General features: G+C 49.0%; 1 protein-coding gene across 4 annotated transcripts in view; it reads left to right on the top strand.

The window, feature by feature from the left end:
* The first annotated feature begins 419 nt into the window (after positions 1-419).
* ILF3 (interleukin enhancer binding factor 3) overlaps positions 420-24,773 on the top strand; it is a 34,368-nt gene continuing 10,014 nt past the window's right edge. Inside the window, exons 1-18 of one of the 4 annotated variants that reach the window (XM_079915523.1) lie at positions 420-1,137; positions 1,172-2,437; positions 14,633-14,730; positions 15,292-15,521; positions 15,716-15,893; positions 17,760-17,907; positions 19,329-19,420; positions 19,810-19,905; positions 20,525-20,636; positions 21,059-21,156; positions 21,707-21,818; positions 21,923-22,033; positions 22,398-22,597; positions 22,955-23,122; positions 23,542-23,679; positions 23,788-23,964; positions 24,062-24,215; positions 24,364-24,417. In XM_079915523.1, coding sequence (XP_079771649.1) covers positions 14,728-14,730; positions 15,292-15,521; positions 15,716-15,893; positions 17,760-17,907; positions 19,329-19,420; positions 19,810-19,905; positions 20,525-20,636; positions 21,059-21,156; positions 21,707-21,818; positions 21,923-22,033; positions 22,398-22,597; positions 22,955-23,122; positions 23,542-23,679; positions 23,788-23,964; positions 24,062-24,215; positions 24,364-24,417 — 2,071 coding nt within the window. In that variant the 5' untranslated portion in view covers positions 420-1,137; positions 1,172-2,437; positions 14,633-14,727. Of the gene's footprint in view, positions 2,438-14,632; positions 14,731-15,291; positions 15,522-15,715; positions 15,894-17,759; positions 17,908-19,328; positions 19,421-19,809; positions 19,906-20,524; positions 20,637-21,058; positions 21,157-21,706; positions 21,819-21,922; positions 22,034-22,397; positions 22,598-22,954; positions 23,123-23,541; positions 23,680-23,787; positions 23,965-24,061; positions 24,216-24,363; positions 24,418-24,773 lie in introns of all 4 variants that reach the window. The other 3 variants (XM_079915524.1, XM_079915526.1, XM_079915525.1) reach the window with 3 other exon arrangements.

Raw genomic sequence — 24,773 nt, 5'->3', positions numbered from 1 at the left:
TTCAAAAACTCTTCAGGTCCATCCTGGGCTCCTCCATGGAGCCTTGGCCTGTAATCATGATCTTATCTGCCCATATATCAAAGGAATTTGGTAAGGGCTACCTTAGAGGAATGAGATCCTCAAAAGCCACTTCTTCAGAAATGTAACCTTGGGAATTGCCTGGCAGTCCAGTGGTTAGGACTCAGTGCTTTCACTGATGTGGGCCCAGTTTCGCTACCTGGTCAGGGAACTAAGATACTGCAAGCTGCCTGGCGCAGCCAGGAAAAAAAAAAAAAAAAGCAACCTTGGGTCCCTCCCAAGAAAGGTCCTATGGGCTTGCCAATCAGAAAACTAGAAACCTTCCTTGTTCTGCCACTTGGTAGCGCTATTAGCTTAGTCAACTTGCCCCTAGAGTCTGAGCCTCTTCCCTCAAGTGTCACGCAGAGGAATAGCTGATCTCTAACTCAGTGTTAAAGCCAAGTTATCACCTTTATTGTCATGGTGACCTTGAACAATTAAATTTATTTTAGCTAATTTTGTCTGAATACTGCCCCATTAATTTAACCAAAACTTTTTTCAATCTCAAGCTTTATTTAAAGAAAGATCTCCAAGTCGGGGGAAAAAAAGCAAGATGCAGAGCGTCTATTATTTACGAGAAACTCTAATAAAAACATAATTAAGCATCTCTGGAACTAAAACATCTCTGGAGAGATACACACAAAAAACTTTACAATGGTTGCCAAAAAGGAGGGTGTCTGGAGGAGACAAATTGACTTTGTTTTCTCACATCGTTTTGCACATTTTACATTTTATTTATATCGTATGAATAGATTATTGGTTCAAGATCTAAGTGTAAACAAAAATGAAAAGTGATAGGTACAGCATGCACTCATTCTGTAATCACATTTTTACACCTTACCTTGTTAGTAACAACTATCATTTTGGGGCATTTGTTCTGCACAAAGAATTGTGCCAGGTGCTTTTAAGAAAATAAATCATCACCATTTTGTAGATAACAAAACGGAGGCTCAGGGAGGGGCACTATTCTTGGTCACACCGGGAGACTCAAACCTAGTGCGACCCTGGATCTTGCATTCTTAACAATTTAGCTGCACCATCCCTACGTTTTTGCAAGGAAAATCCGTCATTAGGCCGTAAGTTTTGAACTTCTCGCCTTCTTTAGGAAGGAAAGCTTTTGAACTACTCCTTGCTCCAAATCTCGGCAGTCTGAATCACAGACTCGCACACGACAACCTGCCTAACAACGACGCCTGTCGAGCGCCAACTTGATCCTGACACTGGAGATGAGTGGCGTTTAGTTTATGCATAGGTTGTACATCGGGGATCTCACGAAGCGCTCGGGAGGATTCAACGACACCAGGCTTGTAAAGAAAAGGCGCTCGGTCCCCGGTAGCTTTACTTATGAGCCCTGAGAAGTGGTTGGCCGAGCATCTCTGTCGCAGCCCCAGCTCTCCCACCAAAGACCGTTAAGTCTCCAGTTGGGTTTTTTTCTGGTTCGGGCGTCCGTTTCTCCATCTGTGAGTGGGCGGCTGGAAGATCCCGGCCAACTCGGTTCTGCCCTTCAGAAGCTCGGCAATCCGGCTGGGCGCTACACCGGATAAAGTTTTAACACCAAAGACCCGGGGCGCTCGCTTGGCACCAGTCCCGGGGCAGCAACGAGGAGCTCGGCCCGTCCTTTCCTCGCACACGCACCTCGAGTCTGCTCGGCCTCTCGCAGGAGATGCGGACAGTGGGGAGTAAGTTCCGCGGTAATCCCTCGATTGGAGGCCGAACCTCCTCTACCGAGAACAAGCCACTATGAGTACGCTCACGCGCAAGCTTCCTTCCCGTTTCCGCCAACGTACTTCAACGAGTGTAAGATGGCGTCCGCGCAGGCGCGTAAACTAGCAACCGCAGAGAGACTCAGACGTTCGCCCTGCCTCACGTGGTAATGGCCTCTCAAAAAACCGCCATTGAAAAAAAGAGCCGCGATGTTGTCACATGATGCAGGCCTACCAATACGACAACGGGAAGGCGCCACGGTCCTTGTCACGTGGCCAAGGAGAACGCTGAATTTGCCACTGTCACATGATCAAGTAGAGGCGTGGAAAGGGGAGGGAAACGTTCCGACGCCACGTAACGCCTACGGTTCTGTCACGTGACTAGGGCCCACCTCCTTATCTCTCTTTGTCCCTCCTTCCCTCTCCGGCTGGGCCTGCGTCGAGCGGCAACGCGGCGGCGAAGGGGCGGGACTCCGACCGGTCACGTGGCCCCGCACCTCCCCGGCGCGCGCCCGCCCGCTCGCCCCCGGCCCCGGCTCCGGCTCCTCCTCCTCCTCTTCTCGCCATTGCAGTTGGACTCAGCAGCCCGGTGCGCACCGCGTGGCTTTTGGGGCGAGACCCCGGCGGGATCTGGCAGGAGGGCGGCGGCTGCGGTCGGAGAACGGGACGCGGACAAGGTAAGAGTCAATGTGGCGGCGGCCGGGCCCGCTCCCGCCTCTCCCCTCCCCCCGCCCTTCCTCCCACTCAGCGCGGGATCGGCTGAAGAGTCGAGGTGACAAGGCCTGAGGCGCCCCGCGCTCCCCGCTTCCGCCCAGTCCTCTCGCTCTGGCGCCTGGCTCATTCCTTCCTTGCCAGCCTTGCTCCCGCGCTCGGCCGTTACTCTCCCCCATTGTGCCGAGGAAACAAAATGGCGGCGGCGAGGGCCCGGTGCGCGCGCATCCGCCCCCCCTCGCGGCCCCTCGGCCGGCGGCGGCGCCTCTCGCGGGGGGGTGCGCGCGCACCGGGCCCCCGGCCGCCGCCTCCCCCGGGCCGGGCTTTGTCTGTTGTGGCGCTACGCGCGCACGCGCGCACGTGCCGGCAGCACACACCCCCCTCCGGCCAGGAGCATCCTGACCCGCGCTGCGGGGGCGACCCCCCTTCCCATCTGTCCTCCTCTTTGTCCCAGTCCCGCCCCGAGTTCCAGGAGGGTCCCAGGTTCCCAAGGCGGGAAACGTCGCCTCCTTTGTCCTTACGTGGGGCAGAGGCAGACCCCCTCCCTGGAACCCCGTCATTATTTGGATTGCAAAGGAGGCTTCATGGGGTTCCCAAATCTCTGGCTACCTAGGCCTCCCCCAGATCAGGAGCCAGATTTGGCGGAGGGTTTAAGCTTTTCTTCTTTTTAATTCAGGTGTTTCATTGATGTTGAATTTTCTCCAGATTGCTTCGGACTTGGCATTCATTCTACCCCAAAACTGTGATCTGGTGCGATATTTGAGTGTCCTGTGATCTGCAAGATTGGGACCCAAGCATGAGAGCTTGAAACCCTTTCCCTTTTCTACCTTATTTTCTCAAGTAGTTGAGTGACAGATTCTTGGGGTTGCTCTTGAGGTTCTGTCCAGGGTAATACTCCGCCTGGGGGAATTATTTGGGGTGTACAGTGATCAGCATGTTCTCCCCCAGTTCACTGTCTAAACCTAGGGAGAGTAAGCCATCTCTTCTCAATATTTCCAAAACTGTTTGAAAGTTGCTTGGGATTCTGCCTTGGGGACCTGATCCATCAGCAAGGAAGCATTGGCTAGCCTTTTCCAGACCCAGGTATTTCAGTGATTCTGAATCTTTTTATGATTGCTTAGGACTGTGATGGCTTTAAAATGAGTGGTCTGGTTGGCATATTTGGAGTCCACGGGAAAACACAAGGTGTCACCCGAAGTTAGGACTGAAATTTACAACTTTAGGCTCTTTTCCTCCACGGATTGCTCACAGTGCTGCCACTATGCTTTGTGTGTGGTCTCATGGGATGTAGCTACAGCAGCCGCTCAGACTGTGAATGAAATGTGGGAACCAGAGGCTCATTCACAGCTGGAATGGGGGGGGAAAGGCCCCAGGGCACTGGTAGGTGCTACTATCCCTGTCACTAGTCCTGGGTCTTTACCCCTGAGCTGTCTCTTGGCCTTGTGGACAGCTCCTGGTCCCTGGGATTTGTGAATGGAATCTGTGCAGACTCTAGCGTTGTCTGAATTGATTGGAGGCAGGCAGTTACTGCCAGGCTTGGCTTTGCTAGCACTGGGCACTAATTTATCAGGGTCTCCCTACCCTGCTGAAGCTTGGGCCAGCCTGGGAATCTCCCTGTTTGTGGAGTGGAGTGGTGCCTAATCATTTGCAGTTTTTCTTTGTTTTTTCCTGATTGAACTTGTCCAGTGCCTGTAGGTAAAAATTCCTTTAACTACTTCCACTGTACTCGAGGAGATGCCCACATTCCTGGGAGTGAGGAATCTAAGGCTGTCTCTTATTTTTCTTAAATTATTTTCTTGTCAAAACAAACAAAAAAATATTGGCAGGAGTGGCTGCTAATATACACATATATTATGTATTTTTAATTTTACTTTTTGTCTGCGTTGGGTCTTCATTGCAGTGCGCAGGCTTTTTCTAGTTGTGGTGATCGGGGGCTACTCTTCGTTGTGCGCGGGCTTCTCATTGCGGTGGCTCTTCTTGTGGAGCACACGCTCTAGGTGCATGGGCTTCAGTAGTTGTGGCATGCGGGCTCAGTAGTTGTGGCTCACAGGCTCTAGAGTGCAGGCTCAGTAGTTGTGGCACACGGGCTTAGTTGCTCCGTGGCATGTGGGATCTTCCCGGACCAAGGCTCGAACCTATGTCCCCTGCATTGGCAGGCGGATTCTTAACCACTGTGCCACCAGGGAAGTCCTGGCTATTAATATCTTTTCTTTTCTCAGTTTAAGGAGAACACTTTGGTTTTTTAAATTTATTTATTTTTGGCTGTGTTGGGTCTTCGTTGTTGCGCGTAGGCTTTCTCTAGTTGCGTCGAGTGGGGGCTGCTCTTCATTGCGGTGCGCAGGCTTCTCATTGCTGTAGCTTGTCATCGCGGAGCACGGGCTCTAGGCACGCCAGCTTCAGTAGTTGTGGCACACGGGCTCAGTAGCTGTGGCTTGCGGGCCATAGTGCGCAGGCTCAGCAGTAGTGGCGCACGGGCTTAGTTGCTCCGCAGAATGTGGGATCTTCCCAGACCAGGGCTCGAACCCATGTCCCCTGAATTTGCAGGTGGATTCTTAACTACTGCACCGTCAGGGAAGTCCACTGGCTGTTAATATTTTGATGTCACAAATATGGTGCTCATGCTCCCCTGGTTAAATTTGCCACATAGGGACAGGTGGAGTCGCTGATGAGGAAAGAGCCTTTAACAAGTCTATAAATCTCTTCTCTTTGGTTAAACATAGGCAGAACTTGTAGGCTTCAGCAGCGTGTGGGAGTTGGAAGTGTGCTCACTTTTTAAAAATTATTTATTTATTTTTGGCTGCATTGGGTCCTCGTTGCTGCATGTGGGCTTTCTTTTATTTGCGGCGAGCAGGGACTAGTCTTAGTTGCGGTGTGCGGGCTTCTCATTGCGGTGGCTTCTCTTGTTGCGGAGCATGGGCTCTAGGCGTGCGAGTTTCAGTATTTGTGGCGCATGGGCTCAATAGTTGTGGTGCATGGGCTCTAGAGCGCAGGCTCAGTAGTTGTGGCGCACAGGCTTAGTTGCTCCGCGGCATGTGGGATCTTTCCCGACCAGGGCTCGAACCGGTGTCCCCTGCATGGGCAGGCGGATTCTTAACCACTGCACCACGAGGGAAGCCCTGTGTGCTCAGTTTTGAAAAAGGCTTCAGAAGTTTTCCTTGGGCTGAGGCAGCTCCCTCTTACTTACCTTTCTCATCTTTCTCTCCAGTTCTTCCTGATTTCACCTTTTACATCTCAGAGGAATGATTCCTTCCCCCTGGAAACTTGCCCTCCTGCTGTGTTTTGTCATTAAGTTGCTTAACTTTGTGCAGTCTTGAAAGATGTGTAAAGTGTCACCATCTAGTATTAGCAGGTATGGCCCACAAAATGGTGATACTTGATTTGCACGTTGCTTTGATCGAATATTCTTAGGAGTTAGGATTTTTAGGCTCTGTGTATTATTATTATTAATTTATGGCCGTGTTGGGTCTTCGTTGCTGCGTGCAGGCTTCCTCTAGTTGCAGCAGGCGGGGGCTACTCTTGCGGTGCACGGGCTTCTCATTTCAGTGGCTTGTTGGCGGAGCATGGGCTCTAGGCGTGTGGGCTTCAGTAGTTGTGGCTCGTGGGGTCTAGAGCGCAGGCTCAGTAGTTGTGGCGCACAGGCTTAGTTGCTCTGCAGCATGTGGGATCTTCCCGGACCAGGGTTCGAACCTGTGTCCCCTGCATTGGCAGGTGGATTCTTAACCACTGCACCACCAGGGAAGTCCCTCTGTATATTATTATATATTATATTTTATTTTAGCCAAGTCCTGGGCAAGAAAGATTTGATTTCTTTTTCCAGTGGCAGGGTTCGGAATTAGAGGCAAATAGTGGTTTGATGGGAGCCTACACACTGTTGGTTAGTGAAATGGGGTTGTGGCCCTGAAGAGATGAGGCGGACTTTAGTCTTCTGCTGCAGCATTTGACAATTTTGTCTGAAGCCACTAGTTTCCCTCCTACTTTGTTATTTAGGGTAAGTTGGTGCTGCCTCTGTGGTGCTAACAGTGTTACAGAAATAATACTGAAAGCAGGGTAGGCATATGTTTGTTGGGGAGGCTTGTCAGTGTGCTGACTTGCTAAAAGAAATTGTTTCTTGCCATTGTTATGTTCTGTTAAATCTCTGTGGGATTTTTCTTAGACATCACTTTTTAGGTGATACTGTTATAAATAGCAACTGGAAATTCAGTCAGACTTTTTTTTATTAATATTTATTTATTTGGTTAGATTGGTTCTTAGTTGCAGCATTTGGGATCTAGTTCCCCGACCAGGGATCAAACCCGGGCCCCCTGCATTGGGAGTGCCAAGTCTTAGCCACTGGACCACCAGGGAAGTCCTTCATTCAGACTTGTAACATCAGCTGTTTTCAGATGTTTTGTGAAATGATGTCCAGTTGAAATTTAATTTTTTTCTCTTCTCATTGGATGTCCACATAATGAAGAAATTGAAAACGTGGCTCTAGTTTTAACAATAAAATGAGTTTACTGTCCAAGGGATATTTTCTTGTCCATATAAGATCACAAAGGATCATTTACAAAGTTGAATGTGTGTCCTTTTATTAGAGTCTGTAAATTTATTCCAGATTATTTTTTTAATCTTAGGTGATTAGTGAGAAGAGGTGCTATTGGCAATTTGAGGTTCATGGTAATTTTCCTGGAAACAGCCATTTATATGATTTCCATTAGGATTGTGGTTCAAGCTCAAGGGTAAGGTCTTACTGGGATAATCTTCTAGGCCACTTGCTTTTGTGCTGCTTGCCTTTGAACTGATTTCTTTCTTTTATCTGAGTGTGTGTGGTGTGTGTGTGTGTAAAGGATGAATGTGATAAGTTAGGCTTGCTTTTCAGTGGTACGTTTAGAGCTTTTGCAGGTTAATAATTCTTACTGTTTATTCATAATTCAAAAAAAACCAGTCTAAATTTCCCTAATATGGAAATGACCAGCCTGGCCCCATGGTTCATAGTGTCTCTTAATATTTATTTATAACAGCCAAGAACTAGAACCCACCCAGATGTCCTTTAATGGGTGAATGGTTAAACTATAGTACATCTTTATCATGGAATACTAGTTAGCAATAATAAAGAACAAACTGTCAATACACACACAACTTGGATGAATCTTGAGGCAGTTAGGCTGCAACAGACAAGCCAATCCTGAAAAGTTGTATGCTTTACAATTCCATTAATATAACATTCTTGGAATGCTAAAATTACAGAAACCTTAAAAGGATTAGTGGTTGCTAGGGGTTAGGCATTGGGGAGGGGGGACAGTTGGAAGGTGAGTGTGACTGTAAAGGGCAACAGGAGGGATCCTTGTGACAGCAGCAGTCTGTATCTGATTGCGGTTGTGATATTGTTCTAGAGTTTGCAAGATGTTGCCATTGGGGGAAACTGGGTAGTGTACATGGGGGATCTCGCTGTTATTTCTTACAGCTGCATGAGAAGCTACAATATCTCAAAATTTAAAAGTTTCATTTGAAAAAGAAACTTACCCACTAAAATAATTCACAGTTTGCATGTTGTTAATATTTAACAGCCTTTGAGAGCCAGCCATTTTTTTGTTTTGTTTCTTAACTAGAAACTAGTTTTTTAAAAAACTGGGTATTTCCCTGGTGGCTCAGTGGTTAAGAATCTGCCTGTCAATGCAGGGGACTCTGGTTCAATCCCAGGCCCGGTAAGATCCCACATGCTGTGGAGCAATTAAGCTCGTGCACCACAGTTACTGACCCCACGGGCCACAAGCTAGTGAAGCCCATGGGCCTAGAGCCTGTGCTCCACAACAAAGAGAATCCACCGCAGTGAGAAGCCCATGCACCGAAACGAAGAACCCCTGCTCTCTGCAGCTAGAGAAAGCCCACGTGCAGCAACGAAGACCCAACACAGCCAAAAATAAATAAAATAAAATAAATTTTAAAAAAAAAAAATCTGAGGCTTTCCCATGGGAACACAGGGGAAGGTTGCCTCTGCCTGCCCCTCCTTCTTAAGGATTTCTAAACTGGCTTCCCTTCCCCCCTTGCTGCCTGAAGGGCATGTTGCTAAAAGAGTTTAATAATTCCCACTTGGAGTCACATTAAACCTTTTTGCTGTAATATTGTTTTTTCACAGGCAGATGTTAAAATATTTCTGTTGGTTCATCCAAGAGTAGCTGAAATTACTCCTTCAATACGTTGCATTTGTAGTTTTACAGCTGATAGAGCATTTTTCCACCTTGTCACCTTTAATCCTTACTGTTTGCGGCTCTGAGGTGTAGGTAGTGTTTTAATCTCATTTTTGAAATGAGCTCTGAAAAGATAAAGTGATTTGTTGGAGGTTCCACAGTGGCCAGGTTGGAAAGCCCAGGTGGGCACAAACCTGGGGCTTCTGTTTCTGAGACCTGTGGCTGTTCCACCGTGTCATTGGGCCTGGAGGCCTGGGTCTTACAGACCAGTTATAGTTCCAGAAGCAATTTAGGCAACGACCTGCATTTGCCAGTTAAAATATCTTTTTAATTAATTAACATACTCCATCTCCACCTTTTCATAAGAAAAAAGGATGTTTTAATACTGAACATATAGGAAGAAAATAAGTTTAGAATAAAGGACGGTCCTTTCTTTATTTTTGGCTTTGTTGGGTCTTGTTGGCTGCACGCGGGCTTTCTCTAGTTGTGGCGAGCGGGGGCTGTTCTTCATTGCGGTGCGCGGGCTTCTTGTTGCAGTGGCTTCTCTTGTTGTGGAGCATAGGCTCTAGGCGTGGGCTTCAGTAGTTGTGGCACGTGGACTCAGTAGTTGTGGTGCACGGGCTAAGGTGCTCCACGGCATGTGGGATCTTTCTGGACCAGGGCTAGAACCCGTGTCCCATGCGCTGGCAGGCGGATTCTTAACCACTGCGCCACCAGGGAAGTCCCAAGGACAGTCCTTTAAATTGAAAATATTTGTGAACATCTTTATTCCTAACTTTATACCTCCCTATGGACCAGTAAAAGCACTGTGGGGGACAGAACTGGGAACCATTGCACTAGACTTAAGATATGTCTTGAATTGAAAATTTTCTCACAGTGGCATCCATAATCAGATTTTAGATTAGCCTCTTCTGGCTGGGTTGCTTTGTTAAAATTATTTTCCATATATCCTCGATGATGTGAATCTGTAAAAGCTTAAGGAGTCACTTACAAGTTGTATGTGTGTATTATTCCATTTCTCATTCCAGGATAGGATTATATCTCCAGAGGTCAGGGAACCAGGATTGGGTCCTGTACCTTTTAAAGCCTAATTAGGTCTCTTTAAGAGGAGCATCCAGTTTGGGATCATTCCCAGGAGTGACTGGGACTCTAAGGTTTTGTGAAGTACCCTGGATGGGGGAATTTACTCTGGAAGATAGGTGGGGCCATACCTGTTGGGGTGTTGTCACTACACCTCTTCATTCATTCTACAGACATGTGTTGATCCACACATGCTGACTTGGGCACGTTTCTTTCCCAACAGCAAGTGGTCATGAACGGCATATTCCAGTTAGTGAGAGGTCAGAGAGGTGGTCATCTCACTGCGTACTGTCGTTTAAACTTCTGTAACTCTGCGTGCTCTGGGTGGGCTGGTTTTGAGAACAAAAGAAAGAAACCTGATCCCTGCATGTTAGAACATCCCAAAACCACACAGGTTGTTTAAGATCCTGATTCTTCGCTCTTCACTCGTTCTTTTTTTGGACTTCTTTTCAGAGAGGCTGGGCTGGTAAATATCAGGCTTCAGTTGGGCCTGGTTTGAATCCTGAATGAGGTTGCAGGAGCAGCTCTGTGAGCCTTTCAAGGCTTGGGTTTAAAGTTAGATTGGCAGGGGGCAGTGGAGTGTTGCATATATAGGTGGGTATTGTGGGTTTCTTGCCAGCAGTGTTCCTCAAAATCTTGAAAAGGAGGTTAAATGAGGTGGATTCTCTGGTATTCAGGACTGGAGCAGCTGGCTTCCAAGAGGCTGATTTGGATGACAGATAAAGGCTCACGCAGAGGCAAGTGAGGCCGGTTTTGTTGCCCTGCAAAGAAGTATTGACTCCAGTTTTTTGTTTGTTTGTTTTGCGGTACGCGGGCCTCTCACTGTTGTGGCCTCATCCGTTGCGGAGCCTGACGTGCAGGCTCAGCGGCCATGGCTCACGGGCCCAGCCGCTCCGCGGCATGTGGGATCTTCCCGGACTGGGGCACGAACCCGTGTCCCCTGCATCGGCAGGCAGACTGTCAACTACTGCGCCACCAGGGAAGTCCTGACTCCAGTTTTTATTATTTATTTATTTTTGGCTTTGCCTCGCGGATTGTGAGATCTCAGTTCCCCAACCAGGGACTGAACTCGTACCCTCGGCACTGAGAGTACAGAAGCCTAACCGCTGGACCGCCCGGGAATTCCTGACTTCAGTTTTTACGTGTTTGTTTTAGTTCACAGAATAAGTATTCTTACTCACTTTGTCCCCCTGAATCAAAAGCCATCGCCACTAAGGCCTGGCCTGAGGGAGGAGGGCCAGGGGATGAAAGGATCGCAGATGGGCCAAGGGTGGTGGTCAGAGTTAGCCACAGCCCAGTGAACCCCTTTAGGGGTCCCTTCTTGGGCCTGCCTCTCAAGTGAGGCAGCCTGCTGGAGCACAGGCCACAGCCATGCTCTGAGTTTTAGCAGTGAAGACAGCAGATGGAGACCTCGCTGCGGGACGTTTGCTGAAGACAGCATTTGGGGGTGCACAAGTGGGCTTGATGGGCTGATGTTTTACACAGTGAATATCTTTTTTTTTTTTTAATGTTTCATTTTATTTTATTTATTTATTTTTGGCTGCGTTGGGTCTTCGTGGCTGCGTGTGGGCTTTCTCTAGTTGTGGCGAGCGGGAGCTACTCTTCATTGCAGTGCGCGGGCTTCTTGTTGTGGTGGCTTCTCAGTGCGGAGCATGGGTTCTAGGTGCACGGGCTTCAGTAGTTGTGGCATGCGGGCTCAGTAGTTGTGGCTCAAGGGCTCTAGAGCGCAGGCTCAGTAGCTGTGGCACACGGGCTTAGTTGCTCTGCGGCATGTGGGATCTTCCTGGACCAGGGCTCGAACCCATGTTCCCTGCATTGGCAGGCGGATTCTTAACCACTGTGCCACCAGGGAAGTCCTATATGCCATTGACATCTGACTTTAGTTGTGTTTCACATATCTCTCCATCTCTATTCTTTTCATCTTTCAGTCCACTTCATTTTATTGAAATATAATTAACATAATCTATTTTTACGATGCTTTTCAAAGTAGCAGAAAGTTGTAGTCTTTCCTCTAAATATTAACTAGAGTCCAGTATTTATTTACATTTTTTTTCTTTTGAAGTAAACCTACAGATCTTGAATATCCAGTTCAATGGATTTTGACCACTGCATGTCCCCATCAGTATTACCAAGATGTAGACCATGACCGGGACCCCTTCCCAGGTGTTTCCTGCCACCATCCCCCAGAGGCAACCGCTGATGAGTTTTGGCTGTTTTGCTGAGTTTGAGAACTTCATCTGGGTAGCTTTTTTTTTCCTTTTTCTTTTTTGATAGTTGCCCCAAATGTAGCCACTGGAAGTCTTCATAGGTCAGCTCAGTTGTCCTTTGGACAAGCCTGCAGTAATCTGTGCATGTTTCCTTGCTTTCTGACACTGCAGCCTGACCCAGGCTCACCCACCATAGTTGTGCATCAGGTGCCAAATCAACCATTTCTTCCAGGAGCTCCTTTTAGAAGATTTTAGACAATATCGGTCCTACAAAACCCTGAATAAAAAGGTCTTAGTCACCTGGGATCTCAGTTTAAGCTCTGTTGTTTTCGAGTCTCTATATCTGATATCTGTGGTGGAGGAAGAATGTAAAATGAAGAGGTGGTAAGTGTACAGTGATGCATTGGCTCTGGGCACCATGTTGGATTTGGAGGGAAGGCGTTTCTCCTTTAGGGTACACTCGCTGGCCAGGTCCACGGGAATGGGGGACTTGCGTGCTGTGTTCATCACTGTCCCAGCATCTAGCTCAAGGCCTGGCACAGGGGAGGTGCATGCTGAATACTTTTGAATAAGTAAATACAGTTTTAAACATCATCCTTCATTATCAGATTGATGAAGTTTCAGTATAGATATGGCCAGGACTGGGGGCTGTTTAACATGGGCTCCTCACCAGTCAGCTGTGATTTCTGATGGCCTGCCTCTTGTCAGTTTAGAATTGGTTTTCTGAGCTTTGCTTTAAATTTTAGATTACCTGCCATGGTTGCACTTTTGTAAGAATTCTTGTTTACTACTCACTTTTAAAAAAACCCAAAAACTATTATGGAAATTTTCAAACATGTACAAATGATCCCAGTATACCCATCCTCATCTTCAGCAGGTATCAACATTTTCCAGTGTTGATTTATCCTTTTCCCTTCTCCACTCACCACCTCACTGGAGTATTTTAGAGCAAATACCAGGCATGTAGTTTAAGCCATTATTTATTTTAGCTGCATTGAGTCTTCGTTGCTGCGCGCGGGCTTTAGTTGCGGTGAGCGGGGGCTACTCTTCGTTGTGATGCGCGGGCTTCTCATCGCGGTGGCTTCTCTTGTTGCAGAGCACAGGCTCTAGGCGCGCAGGCTTCAGTAGTTGTGGCACACGGGCTTAGATGCTCCGCGGCATGTGGGATCTTCCCGGACCAGGGATCGAACCTGTGTCCCCTGCAATGGCAGATGGATTCTTAACTACTGCGCCACAAGGGAAGCCCCAAAGACGTTCTTTTCAAACACAGCCGTAATATCATTCGTTCCTAACTGAATGAACAATTATTCCCTTAATACAGGATGTGCTTTTGCATGTGCTCCGCCCCTACAACAGCCAGTGATGTACATCTTGTCTGTAGCAGAAGTTGGTGCTGTTTTTGTGGGTCTGTGGGATTTATGCTCCATGCTTTCCATAGGTCAATTCATTTAATTTTCACAGTCTCCTTGAAGAGGTAGAGGAGTAGATTCATGTTGCAGGTTAGAAGGAAACTCCAACGAAACTTCAAGGCCACACATGTAGTGGCACAGCTGGCAAAGTTTCAGGCCCACATCTTTGCAAAAGCTCCCACTTGGTGACTACCAAGGGCCCAGGCTCAGCCAGGAGCTGAGCCCAGGGACTGGTCCTCCACTCCTCCCTTCCCTCCCTCCCATGTCAAGAAGAATTTGACGCCACCTGTCCTTTTGCCTGGCTCTGCAGGGACATCGCCTGTCATTCCACCCTTAGATTTTCAGGTTCTACTTTGGAACCCTTCAAGTTTTCGATGAGATTGCTAAGTAGTCCTGAAGCATTGTGGGAAATTCTTGTTCTGGCTAGTCATGTCGGAGTTTATCCTTGAAGGGGGTGCGTTTCAGAGATGAACCTGCTGCCCTGGCTGGTAACTGGTGTGGATGCAAGGGGCTAGCTGTTATGTGGCTGGAGGGAATGGGTGGATTCATCTGTTGCCTATTACGCTGATGGGGTTTTTTTGGTTGTTTACTCATTTGGAAGATTTCAGTGTGGACCAGACTGTTTGCATAGAGTGGGAATTGAGTAGGTTGTAGTCAGCATGTTATTTAGAGTCCAAAATTGTAATTATAGCTACGTTTGTCTTGAAGACTTCTGTTGTGTATTTCAGTTGTCTCAACCACTCCAGAATTGAACCCACAGGTGTGTGTCCATGCGCTGCAGTGGCCACATCCACCTGACGTTTCAGAAGGTTCTTGCCTCTCCAGTTTACAGAAGCCTTTTGAGCCCCTCTGTTTCCTGCTTTCCTTCCATCTCTTCATTACCCTCAAGGACCAGAGCTCTTTCCCTCTTTCTTCTCCAAATACCAAGATTTTGCTGAACATTTTCACCTGTACCATTTTCTGGAGGCTTGTTAAAAGGTTTATTTTTTATTTGTAAAAATTGGCATACTTATATAAAGATATGATAAAAAGGGATTTTTAAAAAAGTAAAAATCACCTGAGTGTGGGCCCGAAGTGAGACGCACCATCTAGAAACCAGCTGTTTTCATTTTTATGGAATTTTATAATTAGTTGTTTGTACCGTGGCTTAGTGGTTACTTGGAAATAAAGATGTGTCCTGCTGTGTGGACGGGCCTCCTTCCTGAGGCAGCGCCGTTTGCATCCTGCTGAATATCTGACTGCTAAGATTCATCCATTGATGAAATATGTGAAACTAAAAAGATTTTCTGATCTTATAGATAGTTGAAGTATTGATAACACCAAGGAAATCTGTCACAATTTGAAAAGATAAGGAAAAATTTGATTTCCAGACACTACAGGAAAAGAAGTAAAAATGGTAAGAAAGTTTTTTTCTTAATCATAGATACGGTTTCTTCATTCATGTACAAAAATGTCTGTAGTGTTGCCCCAAAGCATTGGATTCTTTTTTCTAAATTGAAGTAGTTGACTTACAATATCATATTAGTTTCAGGTGTACAACAGTAATTTGATAACTTATTGTAGATTATATTCCATATAAAGTTTTTATAAAATATTGGCTACCTTCCCAATCCTGTTCATTGTGTCCTTGTAACTTGCCTATTTTATACTTAATAGTTTGTTCCTCTTAATCCCCTTCAGTGTCTCGCATCCCCAAAGCATTTGATTCTGTAATCATTTTTCATTGGACTTTTTTCAAATACATAGTGTAACAATTCTAGTAATATAGAAACGTGTAAAGTAAATGCCCCCTTCCTCCCACCACCTAGAGAAAGCACAGCTGTTATGTTTGGTTGTCCTGCTCAGGCTTTCAGATAAGTTCATATAGTTTTATTTTCATATGAATAATTCTCAGTTGTACAGCTTAAAAGATAAGCGTCAAGTTGCATTGTTTTTAACTAATTTTTCACATTTCCAGCGTCCAGTGAGAATTTTTGTGAATGATGATCGCCATGTGATGGCAAAGCATTCTTCTGTTTATCCGACACAAGAGGAGCTGGAGGCAGTTCAGAACATGGTGTCCCACACGGAGCGGGCTCTCAAGGCTGTGTCCGACTGGATCGATGAGCAGGAGAAAGGTAGTGGCGATCACGCCGAGTCTGAGAATGTGGATGTGCCCCCAGAGGACGAGACCAAAGAAGGGGCCGGGTAAGTTGGTTTTGTAGGGTGGTTGTTTTTTGTTTGTTTGTGTGTTTGTTTTGTTTTTTCCTTTCTCCTTTCTAGGGAGACTGGCCAGGCTAGGGTTGAGCACCTCCTTTTCTAAGAAACTCCAGCCTTTCCAGGATCCCTGGGTTCTGGCCAGATGGAATCTCTCACTGAGCATGTGTTGGGCTGTCCCTCAGGGAGCAGAAGGCAGAGCATGTGACTAGAACCCTGAGGGGCGTGATGCGTGTTGGCCTCGTGGCAAAGGGCCTGCTGCTCAAGGGGGACCTGGACCTGGAGCTGGTGCTGCTGTGTAAGGAGAAGCCCACGACCGCCCTCCTGGACAAGGTGGCTGACAACCTGGCCATCCAGCTCGCTGTGAGTGTGACCACCACCACTGGGGTTGGAGGGTGGTCAGGGGAAGAGGTGCCCAACCGCGCTGTGCGCCAAGAGGCACGCTCCAAACCCAGCCTTGCGCCTGCTGTGCTCACACCTTCTGTAGGTGACAGGCAGGACGCTGCAGAGCCACCCAGATGCTCTGGCAGCCAAGAAGGGCCCAGTGCCTGCCATGCACAAGGCTGCACTGTTTTTGGGCCTCACTGGGCATGACCTTCACGTCCAGACTCCAGTGATGGATGGGCGGGTGAGTGGGTGAATAGGTAGCACAGTTGTTGACTCTTCCTCCCTGATGCAAAGCTGAACATAAAAAAATTTTTTTAACCGATTTATTTGTCTCATTACAAAAGTACTACATAAATAATAGCCTCTGGCATTTCTTGAGCATTGACTACACCAGACTCTAGGCCAGAAGAGCTCTTTATCATTTCATCGTAATGATTGAGATAGGACTTTATCATCTAAGTATTTTCGAAGATGTGACTGAGGTGTGGGGAGCTCAGTAACTGACCCCACATACCCAGCTGGTGAGGTCTGGGGCTTCAGAACCTCTTGAGTGTCACTGCCACTCAGTGCCTCTTTGGGACACATTTACCCTGGATTTAGTGACAGGATAAGCAAAAGAAGAAAGTAAAGACTCTCTTAGACACACTGTTCGTTTTCACGTGTGAAGGTATGTTCTGTCACGTGTGAAGGTACGTACTGTCACGTGTGACTGACAACTGGGGATTCAGGACAGAGGTCAGAATTGATCAGTTAATTTTAATCTTTGTCTATAAAAAGTATATTAAGTGAAGAAAATTAATTTGACGTAAATGTTTCTAAAGGAAAGACAGTTTTTGAAGAGTCTTTAAAGATAGATACAAAGAAAGTATATTTTTATCAATTTAGCTTGGTGTTTTTTGACTGGGGCAGATTTTGCACCCCAGGGGACATGTGGCGAATCTAGAGGTAGTTTTAGTTGTCACAGCAGGAGGAGTTGGGTGCTACTGGCATCTCCTAGGTATAGAGGCTGGAGATGTTGCTCAAGGTCCTCCAGTGCACAGGACAGCCCTACAACCAAGAGTGATCTGGCCCAGAGCGTCCGTAGTGGTGAGGTGGAGAAAAGTCAACTTAGATTTTCCATAGTGCCTTTGTCCTCCCCGTAATGTATTTACTTTGTTTTTCTTGAAAAAAATCAAAAACGCTCGAGTTTTCTTGATCAAGGCATATAAACTGGTATAAAGAAGAAAGCAGAAGTCACAATTGTGAACGTCCTCTTATAGACACGTGCATTTGCAGCAAGTGTGTGCTTTTATAGGCATCATATGATGAGACTATTTTACTGCACACAGTTTCCATCATCCCGCATTCTGTGATAGCTGCTCAGCCTGGTGTGGAAATAGCGGTGGCTGGATGCCGACTCTGTGCTGGGTGCTGTGCTTTCCACGGAGTGTCCGGTTCAAGTCCTCTGCAGCCTTGTGCTGTCGGCCGTGTCACTAAGTCCATTTTACAAATTAGAAACCACAATCTTGATGAGATGAAGTGATTTGTCCAGTTACACAACAACCAAGCAACAAAATGAGGATTCACACCCTCATCTCCTCCCAGACCCTAAACTCTCTTACCATTACATTATAAAGCTTCCCGTGAAAATCACTCCTCTAAGTAGTCACCTCCTCCTTGGAGTACCTGGAAGATGGCCAAAGACCTGTCCTGCAAGAGGGAGGTTCTGACCCCTAGCTGAAGGGACTGCTGTCAGTCACAGTCCAAGAAACTGGCCTGTCTGCTGTAGTAACCAGGAGCTAAACAGAACTATCGATAGCCTTGGGGGGAAAGTGCGTTTGAAAGTTGCATTTTCTTTTGTAGGCTGTTACAGATGACAAGTACGAAATACTCCAATCTGTCGACGATGCCGCGATTGTGATAAAAAACACAAAAGAGCCTCCATTGTCCCTGACCATCCACCTGACATCCCCTGTTGTCAGAGAAGAAATGGAGAAAGTATTAGCTGGAGGTAGGGAGGCTGAGAAAGGCCAGCAGGACACTGGCAACTTGGTGTTCCCTCACGATTCAAACGTGCTATTCAGTTTTAGACTGCTTTGATAAAAGGATAGCGGTGTAGCTTTGACCACCTTTTACTCTGAGATCACATCTCCCACTCGATTTCAGTCCTGGGAGTTTGACAAAACGGTTGCACTAAAAGTGAGTAGCACTTTTCCTAGAGGATTGCACCATTTTTGTTTGTCTTAATCCTTGGATGTTCTCATCGGTGTTAAATGTGATTTTTTTCTGTTGAGCCAGTCTCTGGCCTTGGAAAAGTGTGTCCCTGGTGATTATAGGCTTTTTAAATTATGGAAGACAACCAGATGGTTTCTGCATGAGCATCACGTTGGACTTGTGCAAACAGCTTGTGTTGCAGCAGAACCGAGGTCTTCTTCGTTTGTCCTCTTCCATTGGCTGCTTTTATCAGTTGCAGTGATTGAAACGCAAAGAGCTGATGCAGAGTTTTGGATAAAGTTTTAAACAATTGAGTGATTTTCAAATCAAGTCTCTGAACCTCAGACAGTGATAATGCTTTCACGATTCAAAGTCCACCCAGGGCTCCTCATACATCGCTGGGTGGACGTTTTTCAGTCACAACTCTCACACCTCAAAGTAAAGGTGACAGGCCTTATCCAAACCCCTGATGCACAGATGGCGGAAACGACAAACGCTCCGGTTTTGCTGCAGCACAGGCTAACGCCGTGCCCTTGTTGCTGTTCTTTGATTACCTTCGGTTCCGATACCTGATTTACTACCAGAGCCCTTCTAGTTTATCAATTTAGGGACGCTGGACCTTTGACCAACAGGACTCTCTCTGTCAAGGGCTGGGGCTAGGGCAGTCCTGCCTGGTGGGCGGAGGTGGTCCCCTTTGCCATAGACGCCTCAGGGGAAGGCCTGTGGGAAGCAGAGAGGGAGTGCATTTCTACTCCCCACCCCCTGCCTATTTTTTTTTTTTTTTTTTGGTTTTTGGTTTTTGGTTTTGTTTTTCGTTTTTTGCTAATGAATTTTTTAGCATAGCTAATTTATTGGGAGATCCTGGGGAGGAAGCAAGGTAATAGTCTCTACTAGAAGATAGGATCCACCTATCTGTCCCCCTCCCCCATGGGATTATTCCTTTTAGAGTAACTTCCCACTTTTGTTTTTGTTTTTCTTATTGTTGTTTTTTTGGTTTTTTGTTTTTTTGTTTTTTTGGAGGGGGCCTCTGATTTTTACCATCTCCTCTTGGGGCAGAGTTAAATGCACTTGAGCGTCTCCTTCCCTGGTCAAGGGTGGAGATGACTTGAGATTCTGGGAGCCTCAGCTGCCCCTTAGGAAGCTGCCACATCCCCTTTCCACCTGACAGAAACCCCTTGGTCAAACTGTACCTTGTCTTCTTATTCCATCCATGAATAGAAACGCTATCAGTCAACGATCCCCCGGACGTTCTGGACAGGCAGAAATGCCTTGCTGCCTTGGCGTCCCTCCGACACGCCAAGTGGTTCCAGGTTTGCATTTTGTTCTTCTATTTGTCTTTCGGTAGAGAATTCCTAAGTTTTAACTTGGCTAATTTTCACCATAAAGTTTCGGTAACATTGAAGAGCACCGTGCTGGACTTAGCACCTGCAGGCGTGCAGTTGCTAAAGGAGCACGCATAGACAAATTTGACACCCCCAAAGGAGGCTTGTGACTGAGTAGGTGGGTAGCTGCTGCTTTGTGCCAAGAGTAACATCATTCTCGTCCACTCGGTGAAGTCGCTGCCGACCACACACTTGATGGTTGTGAACGTTCACCGTTTACCCTTGACAAAGTAGCACCCTGAGACTTGTGTTTTTCATGTTTGCCTTGTGTTCAGGGAGGTGCCTTGGTGTGAAAAGCCTGTGCTTTGTTCCTCTAGGCCAGAGCCAATGGGCTGAAGTCGTGTGTCATTGTCATCCGGGTCCTGAGGGACCTGTGCACCCGCGTTCCCACCTGGGGTCCCCTCAGAGGATGGGTAAGGCACCTTTGTAGCTATAGCCACCCTGGGTCATGTGTGCAGAGACCTCCCAGATCCCAAGAATATGTTAATGGTAAATGGGCTGGAGTGGCCCTTCAGGGTGTGGCCGATACTCCAGTCATAGCTGCTCATTGAGCAACTACTGTTTGCCACACCCTGGGTGGGGATGAGAACGAGACCAGACTCCCATGGAAGGTGCACAGCTCAACCTAGGCAGGGGCCGGCCAGGTGGCACACTTACTGTGACAGATTGCTCTCCGTGACGAGGGTTTTGTAGCTGTTCTTGGACAGGGGTCAGCAAACTGAGGCCCACAGGCCAATTTTGACTAGTTGCCTGTTTATCTATAGTTAAGAATGCTTTTTATGTTTTTAAATGGCTGTATTTTAAGTATAAGTACCTATGTAACAGCTTCAACTTTGCCTCTTGGCCCACACAGCCTGCCCCTTTAACGTCTGGTCCTTTAAGGAGAAGTTGGTTAAGACCCACTCTAGGTGTCCTGTCTTAGACGCGCGCCCGCACACACACACACACACATACACACACACGGCAACAGCTCCTCAGCATCAGCCAACTCCCTCCTGGACACTGTAGTTAACTGTCCCTCTTGCCTTTCAGCCCCTCGAGCTTCTCTGTGAGAAGTCCATCGGCACAGCCAACAGACCAATGGGTGCTGGCGAGGCCCTGCGGAGAGTGCTGGAGTGCCTGGCTTCAGGCATCGTGATGCCAGGTTGGGGCCTTGTGCTTTGCAAGTTGCAGGGAAAGGACAGGGATTGAGGCCCTGAGGCCACTTCCTGGCGGGTCCCCTGACCGGGTTAGGGCAGCAGCATCCCCGTGTCCCCCTAGGGATGAAGCATGTGACTACCCTCTTGCACCATCATATCCAGCCCTGTGCCGGCTCCGCAGCTGTGACTCAGGGCGGATCCGGGGCAGTGGTGACCCACTCCCACGCGAGCTCCATGCTCTGAGATACATGTGGATTATTTCTCTCACAGGCTGGATGCCGAGTGGGTCACCGAGCTCGGTGTGTTTTCCAGAGCTGGGTGTGGATGGGGCGCGGGGGGTAACGCACTTGGTTCCCTCAGCCAGCACAACTCTTCGGAGATGCTAAAAGATAATCCTCTGCATATCTTCCTTGTTTCCTGCCTTCAGATGGTTCTGGCATTTATGACCCTTGTGAAAAAGAAGCCACTGATGCTATTGGGCATCTAGACAGACAGCAACGGGAAGATATCACACAGAGTGCGCAGGTATAGTCATCGCCATTGCCAACGTGAGCCCTTACCCAGTCTGTAATCACTGGCTTCCAGTTCCATTACTGGGTATTCTCAGGGTAGCCACTGGACTCATAGGCTCAGGCTGGGGATTCTGAAGGTCAAGGGATCGTGCCTGATACAGGGTGCCCCAATCTGGGTTGCTTCTTTCCCCTGGCGCCACGCGTGGTTGTCGCCTGCCCCCTCAGCCTGCTCGAGTGCTGTTTTCAGACACCGAGTTCAGCGGGGAGATGTGTTTGCGTGCGGACTGCTCCAGGAGTCCTTCCCTCGCAGGCCCACCACGTGGCTCCGTGTGGCAACCAGTCCCCAGGTTGGGGTCTCCTGTAATCCTCTCGAGGGGGGTGGTCACAGGCTGGCCTTCCCCCACAGCAAGGCTGGGCCCTGGCTGTTGGGGACCCCTCGCTGTTATAGGGGAGACCGTTAGCAACCCGTCAGCTCCCACCCCTTCCAGAAGGCATTAGTGAGAGCACACACGTTGGCTGGGAACGCAGGGCGGCTGAGTCAGGTTCCTCTTCCCCTTCTCCAGCATGCTCTGCGACTTGCTGCGTTTGGCCAGCTCCATAAGGTCCTGGGTATGGACCCCTTGCCTTCGAAGATGCCCAAGAAACCAAAGAATGAAAACCCAGTGGACTACACAGGTAAGCATGGCGCAGTGCCCATGCCCAGGCAGGCGGTATCATCGCACGCTCCCAGTAGAGCCCAGACTGGAGTCTCAGCTGCTTCTGTCCTTGTCTCGTTTCAGTGCAAATACCCCCCAGTACCACCTACGCCATTACGCCCATGAAACGCCCAATGGAGGAAGATGGGGAGGAAAAGTCTCCCAGCAAAAAGAAGAAGAAGATTCAGAAGAAAGGTACCAGCATTCATTCATAGTCCTTGTTTTACCCTCCACGTGGCTTCAATTAAGGTTCACCCCAAAGTGAGTGGGATACCTCCCTTTGCCTTCTCTTTCTCGGACATGATACTTCAGTCCTTTTAAGAATGATTAAATAAATACAGCATGGGTATGGAGCACAAGTGGGGTGGACGTGCCTCAGCTGGTGACCGCAGGCGTGGTGTGCGCCTGGGAGTGGGGCAGGCAAGGCCTCGGCACATGTTGCCGCCCAGCCCCCTGCCCAGTCCTCCACGTCGTGCATCAGGGCGCAGTCAGGACAGGTTCCCCTGCCCGGTTCAGAATTGACTGACTTTCCAGAGCAACATTGGTGTGTTCTCTCTAGAGGAGAAAGCAGAGCCTCCCCAAGCGATGAATGCCCTGATGAGACTGAACCAGCTCAAGCCGGGGCTGCAGTACAAACTGGTTTCCCAGACCGGTCCAGTTCATGCCCCCATCTTCACCATGTCTGTGGAGGTAGACGGCAACTCATTCGAGGCTTCTGGGCCCTCCAAAAAGACTGCCAAGTTGCACGTGGCCGTTAAGGTGAGCGCGGCCGGCAGCGTCGTACAACGGCAAAACACTTCCCTCATCTTGCTCCCCTTCAGAGCCATCATCCCCTGTTTAAGCATGAGGCTAAAGGAGGGCATGCGCATACTGCAATGGTTAGATTCCTGAACGGTAGCCAAGTCACACGTGGCAAGAATGCCATCATCACTGTGGCTGATGGGCAGAGGGCCCCCAAGTGTGGCCGGGCATCGAGGTGGTCTTGGGAGCTATAGGAAAGCTCCTCCAGTTAGCTGGACGCTACCCTAGGAACTTCTGAGTCAGGACCCCGGGTGTGGGAGGGGTTCTGTGTGGTTGAGCCCTCCCTCACTGGGGGCCTGGGTCTCCCTCCTGCAGGTGTTACAGGACATGGGCTTGCCCACGGGTGCCGAAGGCAGAGACTCCAGCAAGGGGGAAGACTCAGCTGAGGAGACAGAGGCGAAGCCAGCCGTGGTGGCCCCTCCACCTGTGGTGGAAGCTGTCTCGACCCCCAGCGCTGCCTTTCCCTCAGATCCCACTGCCGAGGTGAGCACGGGGTGGGTGCCCGGCAGGAAGGAGCAGGCAGCCCTGGGTCCCATGAACCAGGACAGTTACTGGTCCTTGTTCTCTTACCCCAAGAGAGTGTACCTTCCAGTCCAGGAGCCTCTGGAGGGAGTTGGGTGTGAGCTATTGAGCCATGACCAAGAGGCCCTTGCTGGTGTTGACCCAGCATCTGGGGCTGCACTGGGGTGGCCTGCAGTCGAGGGTGTGCCGTTTCCCCGGGAGATGGGGTGTGGGTGGAGGTGGTCCCATTGCTGGGAAGGCCACAGATGATTTCTGGAGACGGGAGTGGCGAGGGGGATGGAGCGGAGGGCCTCAGCCATGACCTAGGGGCGGCTGCCCTCCTCCACGTGCTGGAAAGCCCTTAGCTGAGTTTGTTGGTTTTCTTTTCTGTTTTCCCTGAGAACGTAAAACAGCAGGGGCCGATCCTGACCAAGCATGGCAAGAACCCTGTTATGGAACTTAATGAGAAGAGGCGTGGCCTCAAGTATGAGCTCATCTCAGAGACAGGGGGCAGCCACGACAAGCGCTTCGTCATGGAGGTGAGTGGTCCTGGGGGCGGGTCCTGGGGGGGCCTGGAGTCCTTGGAGACTCCTCCCCGTCCCAAGGTGGGTGTTGGGTCACCCCAGACACGCATGTGTTCTTCCCAGGTCGAGGTGGACGGACAGAAGTTTCAAGGCGCTGGGTCAAACAAAAAGGTGGCCAAAGCATATGCCGCCCTTGCTGCGCTAGAAAAGCTGTTCCCCGACGCCCCTCTAGCCCTTGAGGCCAACAAGAAGAAGAGAGCCCCCGTGCCTGTGAGAGGTGGACCGAAATTTGCTGCTAAGGTGAGCGGTCACCCCGGAACTCTCTGACCTTGGCGTGTATTCTCTGGTGATTCGACTGGGAGGCGAATGTAACCCGTCTGTCTTCTTTCCCGTCCAGCCACATAACCCTGGGTTCGGCATGGGGGGTCCCATGCACAACGAAGTGCCCCCGCCCCCCAATCTCCGAGGACGGGGAAGAGGAGGGAACATCCGAGGTCGAGGTCGAGGGAGAGGCTTTGGTGGCGCCAACCATGGAGGCTACATGAATGCTGGTGAGGACCATTGTCCTGTGCTGTCCCAGTGGGCTCGGCCTGCTCCCTGGAGTGGGTGGGACCCCTGGGGCCAACTGAGATGCCGGAAGAGGCAGGGGGGCCGGCAGACCCACCTCCTGCCCTGGTGACCCTGTCTGTTCCCTTTCAGGCGCCGGGTATGGCAGCTACGGGTATGGAGGCAACTCGGCGACCGCCGGCTACAGTAAGTGTGTGTTTCTCTTTGTCTGAGCTTGGGGAGAAGCTGCAGCTTAGCTCCCGTGGCCTGAGTTAGAGCAGGGTGGCCCAGCAGCAGGAGCAGCCTCCCTGAGGCTTAAGGGCGGCTGGCACCCATTCTCGGTGGTTAGGTCAGGCGGTCCTCCAGCACCCCCCATCCTGCAAAAGTGTAATTTACTCTTTAAATGTTAATGCACACACTTGTGTGACTTGAAAGTTCATTAAAAGTCAGAATTTTAAATTTCTCTGCTTTAAGCCATGCGAAGCACCAATCCTGTGATAATACTTTTCCTGACAGTGCACAGCTCTTGTCTTGAGAAGGAGCCTTCATTGGGGGGTTACAGG

The sequence above is a fragment of the Stenella coeruleoalba genome (assembly GCF_951394435.1).
Source record: "Stenella coeruleoalba genome assembly, chromosome: 3".
In the NCBI taxonomy this organism is placed as follows: Eukaryota; Metazoa; Chordata; class Mammalia; order Artiodactyla; family Delphinidae; genus Stenella; species Stenella coeruleoalba.
The sequence above is the reverse complement of the archived record's forward strand: the minus strand, read 5'-3'. Positions and strand labels throughout refer to the sequence as shown.